The sequence below is a fragment of the Papio anubis genome, chromosome 9 (genome assembly GCF_008728515.1).
Source record: "Papio anubis isolate 15944 chromosome 9, Panubis1.0, whole genome shotgun sequence".
NCBI classification, from domain to species: Eukaryota; Metazoa; Chordata; class Mammalia; order Primates; family Cercopithecidae; genus Papio; species Papio anubis.
Genome location: NC_044984.1, coordinates 21507183 through 21521914, shown reverse-complemented (window position 1 = coordinate 21521914; position 14732 = coordinate 21507183). Strand labels below are relative to the sequence as shown.

At 35.5% G+C, this 14732-nt stretch overlaps 1 protein-coding gene across 1 annotated transcript; it reads right to left on the bottom strand.

The window, feature by feature from the left end:
- Positions 1-13735: 13735 nt before the first annotated feature.
- Positions 13736-13972, bottom strand: LOC110740656 (small integral membrane protein 30-like). Its single transcript, XM_021922110.2, is given in 2 exon segments — positions 13736-13927; positions 13930-13972. Coding segments are annotated over 2 exon segments (177 nt in total). The 3' UTR covers positions 13736-13793.
- Between the last annotated feature and the right edge of the window lie 760 nt (positions 13973-14732).

The window sequence follows — 14732 nt, the reverse complement described above, 5'->3', positions numbered from 1 at the left end:
ACTGTAGTATATGAAAGACACACAAGAACCATTTTCTCCAGCTTCAGATTCTACTTGGCTTTGCTCCAACGCGTGCAATGTTTTTAAGACTTTCTTGCTCTTTAGAGATGTAGTGAAGGGGATTAAAAGGATATGAACTTTGTAGTTAGACAGTCCTGCTGTCGAATTTGAGCAATTTATTACATCTCTTTTAACCTCAGTTTCCTCATCTCTGTTGTTATCACTGCAAAACCATTGCAAAACAGTGATAACAACAGTGATGCAGAGAAGATTTAAATAGATGATTGTCAATTCTTTGAAATAATTCCTGGTGCTAGGAAGGGCTCAAATATGTTTTGAGCCAATATTATTAAATATTTATCTGAATTAAATAAAATGGTATATAATAGCTATTATTGCATGAGTTATGTTATTATTAGTAAGTAGTAGAAGAGGTAAAAGATGTTCTTAACTTAATCCAGGGAAATTGTTCCAATGTTTAAACTTTAATTAGTTCAGAACCCAGAACTTCAGAATCTAGAACTGAGTTAAAACTTTGGGGTCTGCTTTTCTTTTCTTTCCTTGGGGTAAGTTTATCACAGGCTAGCAGGGAATATGCTGGGAAAAAGTAAAGAGAATATCAAGGACCTACTTTCTCTTGTCCTTTGTTATCTACTAAGTCTGCTCATGTTACTCTCCTTTTTTTCCCATTGTATATTTTAAAGCTGCTGTGAGTAACATGACCTGGAAAGAGAGCACTAGCAAGGAATAAGGAGTGATACAGTGACTGGTGGCTAAGAGATAATGTCTGCAAGTCACCTAAAACCATTGCAGACACAGGGAGATTGGCTTTTATGGATTTGGAGGATTCCTGATTTTGAAGACTCTGATGATTGCTAAAGAGTTAAATGAAATACTAGTGTGTTTTTGTGTGTGTGTTTTGTTTTTGTTTGTTTGTTTGTTTTTATAAAAACAGGCAGAATGTAGCCCTATTAATTGTAAACTGGCGAGATAAACCAGGATGCCTTGGTAACCACTAGACAACAGATTGTCAAGAAATCCAGTAATAACCATCCAAAAGAGTTTAAAGTACAATGAGGCGAAATCCTGATGGCTTTAAAAGAATAGAGCCTACTGTACCAATTAATTAACTTTTATGATAGTGTTAGACCATTAGTGACAACGAGGAAACATTGGATTTAATATATTTGAACTGTGGTAAGATGTGATTCTTTCTTTTTATCAACACATTAAAACCATATGGTCTAGAATCCAGTATTATAAATTAGAAAATTGACTGGAACTCTTATCCAAATGGTTCACAGTACTATTGCTGCTGAAATTTACTAAATGGGTCTATTTAAGGATCAGTCCAAGGGATTTTTAATATACTTATATGAGACAAGGATGAGACATTTTACAAAAAACAGTAGGAGTTTCTACCCACTCATACACCTCTGAGTCAGTGCTTAGAAACAGTAATTGCCAAACTGAGGTACACCTTCTTGACCCAAAACTATATGTCTGAAACAAATACGTAAGAGGTGTCCAAACACAGACCTTCAGATGGAAAAAATAAAAAGGAAGGTGGAGGAGAAAAGGGAAAGAGGCAGAGAGGTAGAAAAACCTAAATAATATAAGATGTCCTAATTAGCTATAAAAGGAATACAAAACTTATGTATTTAGATAGATACAAATTGACTCCTTTAATGTAGTTATCTCTTGAGCTGATCACAAAATAATAAATGATAAAAGCAGTACACATGACAAATTATAAAAAACCAAAATTATCAACCTGAGGGTGAAAACAAGGACCAAATATTATGAAGCAAATGAATATTCTTCTAAGTAAAAACTGAGTCAAAAGGAAATTTAAAATATATTGTAGTGGGCCATTCTTGCATTACTATAAAGAAATACTTGAGCTTGGGTAATTTATAAATAAGTGAGATTGAATTGGCTTACAGTTCTGTGGGCTTTACAGGAAGCATGGTGCTGGCATCTGCTAAGCTTCCAGCGAGGCCTCACCAAGCTTACAATCATGGTGGAAAGTGGAGGGGGACCAGGCACATCACATGGTGAAAGCAGGTGAAAGTGAGAGAGTGGAGTGAGGAGGTGCCACACACTTTTAAATGACCAGATCTTGCATGAATTTAAAGCGAGAACTGACCTATCACCAACGGAATGGCCTAAGCTGTTCATGAGGGATCCATTCCCATGGTCCAAACACCTGCCACCAGGCCTCACCTCCAGCATTGGAGATTACATTTCAACATGAGATTGAACTGGGGACAAATATCCAAACTATATATACACTGATATTATTTTCAAATTTATTGATATGAAAACTATATACAAAAATGGGCTACTGCTAAATCAGAACTTTTTTATTATCAGAATAGGAGAAGAGAAGATAAGCACTGTGCTTAACATTTAAAAAAATATCGGGGCTGGGTGCAATGGCTCACGCCTATAATCCCAGCATTTTGGGAGGCCGAGGAGGTGAGCAGATGACCTGAACTCAGGAGTTTGAGACCAGCCTGGGCAATGTGGTAAAACCCTGTGTTCACAAAAAATACAAAAATTAGCCAGACATGGTGGCTTGCACCTGCAGTCCCAGCTACTTGGGAGACTGAGGTGGGAGGATTGTTTGAGCCTGGGAGGCAGAGATTGCAGTTTGCTGAGGTAGCACCACTGCACTGTGTCTCAAAAACGAAAACAAAAACAAAAACCTTCAGGGAGGGGAAATGGGAAGAGCCGTCTCTCTTTCAGCTTAGCCAAGGCCACCTCAGCTATAATAGAATGTGCAAATATAAATGGGATTCTGTTGTGCCACCAATAACCAGTTCAGGGGAAAATATTTTTTCAAAAAAAAAAAAAAAAAAGATTGCATAGGCATTTGCAGCATAAAGAGTAAGTTACTCAGGAATAAAGATGTGCAAGAACTTTTTCTTTTTCTTTTTTGGCATATGCTCATTTTTAAAATTATAAAATATTAAAATGTAGAAAGAAAGAAAGAGTGTCTTTTTGTCTACTTGGCAATCATTACAAATAACATGAGCTCCACACAGTTTCGTTACAAATAATTTAATCCAAACAGTGATTAGTCTAAACAACAAAGTGGTCAAAACACATTCTCAGTAACTAACTTTTATACATGATGCTTCATTTACCAATTTCTCGATCATTATACATCTTTAATAATTTTTGTCTGGTTTTGAAATTTTTCAGTTGGTTTTCCTGTTTTTCTTAAGTATTTTCAGCTAATTCTATAGGTCTGAGCTATATGAACACTGAAATTTAAAAAATAACCTAAATACTAAGTGGGAAACAAATTTGTGTTATCCAGGCTGCATAAACTTAGGCAGTCAATACATTAAAATGTAGTCACGAAAAGTATCCATTGAAATGAAAAACAAAATAAGGTGATCAAACTGTATGTAATGTGCTTTCAAGTTAAAAAACTAAAATTAAAAAATACATATATATGCACATATATATCTATATTTATGCTCAGAAAGGGATTTAGGAAGGTAGAAGTCATTGTTCAACATAAACAATATAAACCAATATTTTTATTGTAAATTGACAAATTATTGTATATATGAGGTACAAAGTGATATTATGTCTCATATATACATACAATGTAGAATGATTAAATCAAGCTAATTAACACATCCATCACCTCAAATACATATCATTTTTTGTGGTGAGAACATTTGCAATTTACTCTCCTAGCAACTTTTTACATCTTTTTTAATTTATTTATATTTATTTATGTATTTATTTATTTATTTATTTATTATACTTTAAGTTCTGGGATACATGTGCAGAACATGCAGGTTTGTTACATATGTGTAAACGTGCCACAGTGGTTTGCTGCACCCATCAACCCATCATCTACATTAGGTATTTCTCCTAATGTTCTCCCTTCCCTAGCCCCCCACTCCCTGACAGGCCGTGGTGTGTGATGTTCCCCTCCCTGTGTCCATATGTTCTCATTGTTCAACTCCCACTTATTATTAACTATGGTCATGATGCTGTGCAATAATCTCAAAAAACGTATTTCTCCTAACAGAAACTTATTACCTTTTAACCAACATCCCTACTATCCCCAGCCTTTGATAGCCACCATTCTACTCTCTACTTTTATAAGGGTTCGATTGTTTTTCTGTTTGTTTGTTTGGGTTTTTTTTTGTTTGTTTTTTGAGAAAAGAAGGAAGGAAGGAAGGAAGGAGAGAGGGCGGGAGCAAGGAAGGAAGGAAAGGAGGGAGGGAGGGAAGGAGGATGTCTTGTCTGTCGCTCTGTCACCCAGGCTGGAGTGCAGTGGCATGATCTCAGCTCACTGCGGCCTCTACCTCTTGGGTTCATGCAGTTCTCCTGCCTCAGCCTCCCGAGTAGCTGTGACAACAGATTCATGCCACCACGCCCGGCTATGTAAGTATTTGATTGTTTTACATTCCACATTAAGTGAGTTCATGTGTTTTTCTGTGCCTGGTTTAGTACACTTAGCATAATGTCCTCCAGGTTCATCCATGTTGTCTCAAATGACAGAATTTCCTCTTTTTTTAATGCTGAATACTATTTTACTGTGAATATATACCACATTTTCTTTATCTATTTGTCCATTGATGGACACTTAGGTTGATCCCATAACTTGGCTATTGCAAATAATGCTGTAATGAACATGGTAGCACAGACATCTCTTCAACATACTGATTTCATCTCCTTTGCATATATACCAAAAGTGGCATTGCTAGATCATATGGTAATTGTATTTTTAGTTTTTTGCAGAATCTCCATACAGGTTTCCATAATGGCTATATTAAGCTACATCCCCATCAACAGTGTAAAAGGGTTTACTTTTCTCCAAATCCTCACCAAAATTTCTCTTTTATCTTTTTTGATAATAGCCATTCTGACAAGTATGAGGTGATAGCTGTTTGTGGTATTAAACTGCATTTCCCTAATGAGTAGTGATGTTGAGCATTTTTTAATGTATCTGTTGGTCATTTGTATGTCTTCTTTTGAGAAATGTCTATTCAAGTCTTTTGCCCATTTTTTTCTTTTCTCTTTCTTTTTATTTTTTTCCAGATAGAGTCTCACTCTGTTGCCCAGGCTGGAGTGCAGTGGTGTGATCTTGGCAACCTCCATGTCCTAGGTTCAAGTGATTCTCCTATTTCAGCCTCCTGAGTAGCTGAGATTACAGGCACTTGGCACCATGCCCGGCTATTTATTGTATTTTAATTTAGTGGAGATGGGGTCTTGCCATGTTAGCCAGGCTGGTCTTGAACTCCTGCCTCAGGTGATCTGCCTGCTTTGGCCTCCCAGAGTGCTGGGATTACAAGCATAAACCACCACACTTGGCCCACCCATTTTTCAATCAGGTTATTTGTTTTTTTCTTAATGAATTTTCTGAGTCCCTTATACATTTTGGGTGTTAATCTCTTATCAGATGTATGACTTGTTTTTGGACACTTGTACACCTTCTTTGAGAAGTATTTGTTCATGACTTTTGCCTATTTTTTGATGAGGTCATTTGTTTTTTTGCTTGTTGAATTGTTTAAGTTCCTTATAGATTCTGACTATTAGACCTACGTGGATGCATAGTTTGTGAATATATTCTCCCATTCTGTAGGTTGTCTGTTTACTCTATTGTTAGTCTCTTTAGCTATGTAGAAGCTCTTTGGTTTAATTAGGTCCCACTTATCAATTTTTGTTTTTGTTGCAATTGCTTTTGAGGTCCTAGTCATAAATTCTTTCCAAATACCAATGTCTAGAATGTTGTTTCCTAGGTTTTCTTCTAGAATTCTTATAGTTTGAGGTCTTACAGTTAAATTTTTAATATAAGCCTGGTGCAGTGGCTCATCCTTGTAATCCCAGCATTTTGGGATTTGGGTGGATCACTTGAGCCCAGGAGTTCAAGACCAGCGTGGGCACTGTGGCGAAACTGTGTCTCTACAAAAAATTAAAATATTAGCTGGGCCTGGTGGCATGTGCTAGCTACATGGGAGGCTGAGGCAGGAGGATCACCCGAGCCCAAGGAGGTCAAGGCTGCAGTGAGCTATAAACCTGGCACTGCACTCCAGTCTGGATGACAGAGTGACTCTCTGTCTCAAAAAACAAACAAAACAAAACAAAACGTAAGTCTTTAATCCACATTGAGTTAATTTATATATATATGTTGAAAGATAGGGGTCTAGTTTTGTTCTGCATATGGCTAGCCAGCTATCCCAGCACCATTTATTAAATAGGGTGTCATTTCCCCCGTGCTTATTTTTGTCAACTTTGTCAAAGATTAGATGACTGTAGTGTGCAGCTTTATTTCTGGGTTCTCTATGCTGTTTCATTGGTCTATGTGTCTGGTTTGGTACGATGCTGTTTTGGTGACTGTAGCCTTATCATATAGTTTGAAGTCAGGTAATATGATGCCTCCATCTGTGTTCTTTTTACTTAGGATTGCTTTAGGTATTGGGCTTTTTTTTTTGGTTCCATTTAAATTTCAGAATAGTTTTTATATGTCTGTGAAAAATGATATCGATAGTTTGATAGCAATGGCATTAAATCTATAGATTGCTTTGAGCAGTATGGCCACTTTAACAATATTGATTCTTTCAATCCATGCGCATGAAATGTTTTTCCCTTTGTGTCACCTATGATTTTGTTTAGCAGTATTTCATAGTTCTCCTTGTAGAGATCTTCCACTTATTTGGTTAGATGTATTCCTAGGTATTGTTTTGTGTAGCTATTGTAAATGGAATTGCATTCTCAATTTGGCTCTCAGTTTTAACATTAATGGTACATAAAAATGCTACAGATTTTTGTACATTGATTTTGTATTCTGAAACTTTATTGTAGTCCTGGGCTTTTCTTTGATGGGAAACTTTTTATTACTGATTCAATCTCCTCATTATTGTTCAATTCAGATTTTCTATTTCTTCAAGATTTCACTCTTGGTAAGTTGTATATGTCTAGGAATCTATCCATTTCTTATAGATTATCCAGTTTGTTGGCATATAGTTGTCAAAGTAATCTCTCATGATTATTTTCATTTCTGTGGTATTAGTTGTCATGTCTCTTCTTTCATTTCTGATTTTGAGTTTTCTTCTCTTTTTTTCTTAGTATAGCTACATGTTTATCAATTTTATGTTTTTAATAAGCCAACTCTTAGTATTTTTTATATTTTTCTATTTTTTCGTAGTCTCTATTTTATTTATTTCCCCTTTAATCATTGTTATTTCTTTCCTTCTGCTCACCTTGGACTCAGTTTGTTCTTCTTTTTCTACTTCCTTGTAGTATAACATTAGATGGTTTATTTGAGACCTTTCTCTTTTTTGATATAGGCATTTATTGCTATAAATTTCCCTCTTAGAATTGCTTTTGCTACATCCTATAAGTTTTGGTATATTATGTTTCCATTTTCATTTAACTCAAGATAATTTTTAATTTCCCATTTGATTTCTTCTTTGATCCATTTGTTGTTCAGGAGCATGTTACTTAATTTCCACATATTTATGAATTTTCAAAACTTCTCCTGTTACCGATTTTTAGTTTCATACCATTGTGGTCAGAGAAGTTACTTGATATGTTTCAATCCTCTTAAATTTGCTCAGACTTGTTTTGTGGTCTAACATATAATTTATCCTAGAGAATGTTACGTGTGTTTTTGAGAAGACTGTATTCTGTTGCTGTTGGATGAAATGCTCTGTATATGTCTGTTAGGTCTATTTGATCTAAAGTGTAGGGCAAGTCCAGTGTTTCCTTATTAATTTATATGTAGATGATCTGTTCATTATTGATAGTAGGACTTGAAGGCCCCTATTGCAATTATTATATTGCAATCCATCTCTTCCTTCAGATTTTTAAATGTTTGCTTTATATATTTAGGGGCTCCAATGTTGGGTGCATATAGATTTATAATTATTATATTCTCTTGATGAATTGGCCCCTTTATTATATATAATGATCTTCTTTGTGTCTTTTTACAGTTTTTTTTTTTTAAATTTAAAGTCTGCTTTATCTGATACAAATATAGCTACCCCTGTTGTCTTTTGGTTTCCGTTTGCATGGAATATCTTTTTCTATCTCTTTACTGTCAGTCTACTTGTGTCCTGAAAATTGAAGTGAGTCTCTTCCAGGCAGTATATAGTTGGGTCCTATTTTTTTAGATCCATTCAACTACTCTGTCTTTTATTGGAGAATGTAATCCACTTACAGTTGTCTTAGTTTATTTTGCACTGCTATAACAGAATACCACAGACTGTGTAATTTATAATGAACAGAATTGTATTGGCTCATGGTTCTGGGGGCTGGGAAGTCCAAGATCAAGGGATCGGCATCTGATAAAGGCCTACTTTCAACCTAACACGGTAGAAGGCATCACATAGATGATAGAAAGAGCAAGAGGATGCCAAACTCATCCTTTTATAAGGAACTCACTCCTGTGACAATGGCATTAATGCATTCATTAGGATAGAGCCCTATGACCCAAATACGTCGCCATAGGCCTGCACTTCCCAACACCTCCACATTGGAGGTCAAGTTACCAGCACATGAACTTCAGGTGGCACATTCAGACCATGGCAACATTCAAAGTAATTATTGATAGATAACAGCTTACTAATGCCATTTGATAATTTATTTTCTGGTTGTTTGTAGAGACAGTATTTCTTTCTTCCTCTCTTGCTGTCTTACTTTGTGGTTTCATGATTTTTCTGTAGTAGTATGCTTTGAATCCTTTCTATTTATGTTCAGGGATCCCCATGAGGTGAGACTGAAATGGGCTTCCTGGAAAGCTTCTTGGAATGTTAAAGAAACTGGATATTCACTTCCTAACTCCTTTCAAGACCACAAAAATCAGCATAAGGCTAGCATCATTGTTTAAAATGTATTTAGATATAAAGAAGTTGAGAGTAAAAAAGTCAGATAATCAATATATGAAAACTAATGACCAGGAATATTAAGGTTTGGACAATTTTTTTCAAAATATTTATTTACTTGGCTCTGGTGGCACATGCCTATAATCCCAGATACTTGGGAGGCTGAGGCAGGAGAATCACTTGGATACAGGAGATGGAAGTTGCAGTGTGCTGAGATTGTGCCACTGCACTCCAGACTGGGCAACAGAGCAAGTCTCCTTCTCAAAAAAGAAAAACATATCTATATATGTATATATGCATATACACATATTTATTTGCTATATGTAACATACAACCATAAAATACATATGAATTTATGGATTTACTTATATATAATTTTACACACATGTGTATCTTACATCATCTTTATCATATTGTATATCAGGTTTTGTATAATGCTTTTTTTTCATTCACATTATATGCATTTTTTCATGTGATTAAAATTCACAGAAAGCATAATTTTGTTGGCTACACATTATTGTCATACAACATTTATTTATTTATTTGTTTATTTATTTATATTGTGGTTAAAAAGCACATAACATGAAATTTACCCTTTGAACCAAGTTTTAAGTGTAGAATATTGTTATCTATACAAACAGCATGGATCCAGTTAGCCAACTGGGCCTACTCAGCTGGCTTTTTTGAATGGAAGTTCAAGGCTTGCTTAGCAGGTAGGTAAAGTTAAGCTGGTGTAATAACCACTCACACTCAATTTTCACATTGTAAAATATGAATAATTCTACTAACTAGCTCGTCAGATTATTAACTAGATTAAATATAATGTATAAATCACTTAACACAAAAGCACAGTACCTACTCAGTACACGTTTCCTTTTATTAATAGTATTGGTCAGTTTATGTCAATCTGAACTCTTAATACCAGTGGAGACCTGGAGATATTTAGAGGCTTAGATCACTTAAATTAATTTTGCATCATTAAAAATAAAATATTTTGTTTTCACTAGCTAGCACCATGTTTTCACTTTTAAAATGTGATGCATGCAAATGAAATCTATTTGTGTGTGTACGTGTGTTATCATTTGACTTACATCACACAGTGTCTGACAAAAAGTAATAAATCTTTCTTGAATGAACAGTATTGTATGGTTATAAAGCGGCTACCACATACTACAAACTGTGAAATGTTATATTCTGAGTTCACACAAGACCTACATCACTGAAAGCCTTGGTTGATAACAGTAGATAAAAGGCTTAATGGATTCATTGACTTCCCATAAACAAATAATGAAGTTCATAGTCTATCGTTCATTATACCTGGGCTGAAGGAGACTCTACCATACTTATCTGTCAAGAGCTCTAACTAGGAATGAAGGAAGGAGTTTCCCTTCCCGTTTCAAGTCCCTTGGACAACAAGCTGGCTAATATTGATGGGGAAGGGACACTCGTGCACAGAAGTAGGTAAAACTAGGCACCGTTCAAGACCAGCCTGGCCAGCATACTGAAACCTCGTCTCTACAAAAAATACAAAAAATTAGCTGGGCATGGTGGTGGGCTTCTGTAGTCCCAGCTACTCGGGAGGCTGAGGCAGGAGAATCGCTTGAACCTGGGAGGCGGAGGTTGCAGTGAGTCGAGATCGCGCCACTGCACTCCAGCCTGGGCAACAAGAGCAAAACTCTGTCTCAGGGGGAAAAAAAAAGCAGGTCAAACTAGGCTGAATTTTAAATAACTGAATATGACTGAAAATTTATGGGATTTTCCTGAGGTATCATTAAGAGATGAGTCAGGGAGATTTGAAAAAACAGAATTGAAGTCATTTAGAAAAAAAGTTCTACCTTTATACCCTAAGGCAGAAAAATCGCTTATTAAACTCGTTATGCACATTTTGACGGCAGAAAAACTTTTAAAAACTTTTGAAGTCCATGGTCGTACCACCTGAGTGTACTTGATCACGTCTGGAAAACTTTTAGAGCCATTAAAGAGTTTAAGAACCTTAAAACTAAGGAAGAATTAATGTTACTTATGACATATGATACTTAAGAAGAAAATAATTTACACTACATGTAAATCACTTGATATTAATATTAATAACAGTATAATAAATACATAGTGTAATAAAATTGTTATATTTTCATTAAATTTTATCATGCTAGAAATACCACTTGTGAATTGTGCTTAATAATTTATAACAAAGACAGTAGGATATCTGAAGGATGTCCCTCCTTCCGTTTGCTGCCTGACAAAAACTTATACTTGTATATCCAGACCAGTACAAATGCCACCTCTAGGAATGTTATAAATAATATACTTCTATATCACATTGTATTATAATTATCTGGTTTTTTTTTCCATAACTAGATATGTGTCCTTCAAAAATAAGAAAATACCTTATTTTTGTATTCCCTACCTGGTATAATGCCTGACGCATAGTAGGCAGTTAATAAGTGACTAAGTTATTTAATGAGTAAGTCATATATACAGTCATGCGTTGCTTAACAATGGGATAGTCGGAGAAATTCACTGTTAGGTGATTTCATAACTGTGAAAACATCATAGACACAAACCTCCATGGTCTATCCTACCATACACCTAGGCTATATGGTATAGCCTAATGCTCCTAGGCTACAAACCTGAATAGCATGTTTTTGTATTGGATATGTAGGCAATTATAACACCATGGCAAGTATTTGTGCATCTAAATATGAAAAAGGTACAATTTTTAAAAGGAATAATAATCTTATGGGACCACTATCATATATGCAATCTGTCACTGACCAAACATTGTTATGTGAGGCATGGCTGTATTTCTCATCATTAGAGTTGAAATTAAGTTTGGAATAACTAGAATATTTTGGGAAAGTCATTGATGTTCATGAGCATGAGGTGCTCAATGTACTTGTTTAGTATGACCTTTTTTCATAAGGTTACAGGAGATTTACTGGCAGAGCTGATAATTGACTTTATTGCTCACCAAATTGCTGACTCTAACATAGATATTAAAAATTATGAAAAACATCTAAATTGTTGGCTTTTTAAAGATCACTCTGTTTACTTCAGGCTGTGATGCATTTATTACTATGAAGTCAAAGAACAGTTCTAAGAGATCTTAATTTCCCAGTAACATGATAGTGAGCTGAATAGTGGAATATGACCTAAGGCTTGCAATTCTACGCGAGTGTTTAACTTCCTCAAGTAACTCATTAACTGTTTGTCTTACTAAGCAAAGTGCAGGATGATTCTGAAATAACTAAATAGACTAATAAATGTTTTTGCAACAGGGAAATCTTTCACACTTGTATGCTGTTATTAAAATAGATACTCTACTGTGTGTGAGCTGTCTTAATTCACTGAGATACTACCTCAAATTTTTTGCTTGGTGTGTTTCTTTTTTAACTTCAAATGTGGTGCAGACAGAGTTACAAAGCCCTCATTTCAACTTTGCAAGCCTTTGTGCATTCTTTCTCAAAACAATGGAATTTTCTACTTAGCACATACTCAAATGCATGCAAGGAAATATTCTTCTAAGAGGTAAATACAGTAATGCAGTGATTAATTTTTTAAAAGATTCTATTTAAAAAGTAAACTTAATATTGTTTTATTTATAGTCTTATATGGAATGGTACACCTTTTAAATTCTAAATTAAAGTGACATTGGTATTAATTTGGCTACTATCCTAGTTTTACAAGCCTCGCTACAGGTATTTTCATATCTGTAGACTTGAGTAAAGTGTCCAATATAAGGCCGGGTGCAGTGGCTCACGCCTGTAATCCCAGCACTTTGGGAAGCTGAGGGGGACGGATTGCCTGAGTTCAAGAGTTCAAGACCAGTCTGGCCAACATGGTGAAGCCCCGTCTTTACTAAAAATACAAAAAAATTAGCCAGGCATGGTGGCATGTGCCTGTTATTCCAGGCACATACTTAAGAGGCTAAGGCAGGATAATTGCTTGAACCAGGGAGGTATAGGTTGCAGTGAGCTGAGATCTCACCACTGCACTCCAGCCTAGGCAACAGAGCAAGACTTCGTCTCAAAAAAAAAAAAAAAGGGTCTGATAAAAAGATAAAATTTCTTCAGATGAAGATGAAATATTTTCAGAAGGAGTTCTAAGTGAAAACTCAGTTTAGCCACAATCTAGACATCTATGTCTGTCTTGTTCATCTTTTGTTTCCTAGCACATAAATTAATCTATGAAAAAAGAACCTGAACTAATTGTCTTACAATTAAAGAGTACTTAAACTGAACTGTAATTAAAGGATTTTCTTTTTTGTCAGCAACATAATGGGTTTATATTTAATATACTACTTCTTATCAGGAGGATGTTACTCAGTTAATATAAAGGTTTTTTTAACATTAAATCTCTTTTCCATGCCAATGTCTTTAAATCTTTTCTGCATTTCAGTATTAGATACACTGAATGCATTTTTCTAAATGTTATTTTCCCCCAGAGATAAAAAGTTCCCCTTTTTGGCTGACTATTTGATATATAAATACAATATCAACTTGGGAGATAACAAAACAAAATTCTAATAAAAATACAGAGAAAAGACTGCAACGATTCAGGAGGCAGTGATTACAAGTGAACAGTGGTGATTTCCTAGACTTCTGGGCAAGAACTTCCTTCTTTCTATTTTATGTGCTTTGAAATTTTAAAACTATGAACTATTATGAAAATTTCAGCCATCTTACTTCTTTGACCACCTTTCTGACCAGCAAATACAAATCATAGGCTGAATTTTTCAGTGCATAATTTGCTGTAAAGAAAACTTTTTCCATGTATATACATATATCTGTTTGTTCCCATTTCATGGAAACAATGAAGAATGTAAAACTCCCCTATTTACTGATTCTTGAAAACTTTCAGACACCAAAGCTCAGGTTTAGCCTCAATAGCACAAAGGTTTTCAGGCTGAGGTTTGATTCAGTAGGCCCTTCAAAGTCACATGTGTCCATATCTTTCTAGTGCAAATACCTGCAAGTAAGCACAAATGCCTGTAATGCTGAGAACCACACCTAACAAGAGAGCGATTACATCACTGGCTTCTTCTGCTTCAACAACAGGCAGCATCAAAACAGTGACATGAGACCTAAGGACAACTATGTTGAAACTGAGGTCATGCTGTTGAAATCTTGAGGGCTGAAGGTTCCAAAGAAATGATATACATAGAATTCTATCTGACTTGAAATTTTCCTTTTCTGGAGCTCCAGATGCTGAGACTAAGAGGTTCCTCGTGAGGCTGCTTTGCAGGAAGCAGTCATTACAGGAATCAAAGCATTTTCTTTCCTTTTGATGCATAACTATCTTATCTACACACAGATGATAAGAGCACAGAAAAATGTTATTTCTGTTATTTAGTAATGATTCTAATTTAAAACAAATCCTTAGGTTGCACTAAAAGAAACATCTCGATCAAGAAAAGTAATAGTTCCACTGAATTGGGTTCAAATGAAATGTTTATACAATTGTTATTAATTTTTTAAAATTTTTTTGAGACAGGGTCTCACTCTGTCACCCAGGCTGGAGGGTGGTGGTGTGATCTCGGCTCACTGCAACCTCTGCCTCCTGGGTTAAAGTTATTCTCTTGCCTCAGGCTTCTTGAGTAGCTGGGACTACAACCATGCACCACCGTGTCTGGCTGATTTTTGTGTTTTTAGAGGAGACAAGGTTTCACCATGTTGGTCAAGCTGGTCTCAAACTCCTGGCCTCAAGTGATTCACCCGCCTCAGCCTCCCAAAGTGCTGGGATTACAGGCGTGAGCCACTGTGCCCAGCCTGTTATTAATTTATAATGCCACTAAAATAAATACAACAGAATAAGACTTTTAATGAGGGTGTGGAGAAATACAACCAGAAAATCTAACCTATATCTGTGCCTCCT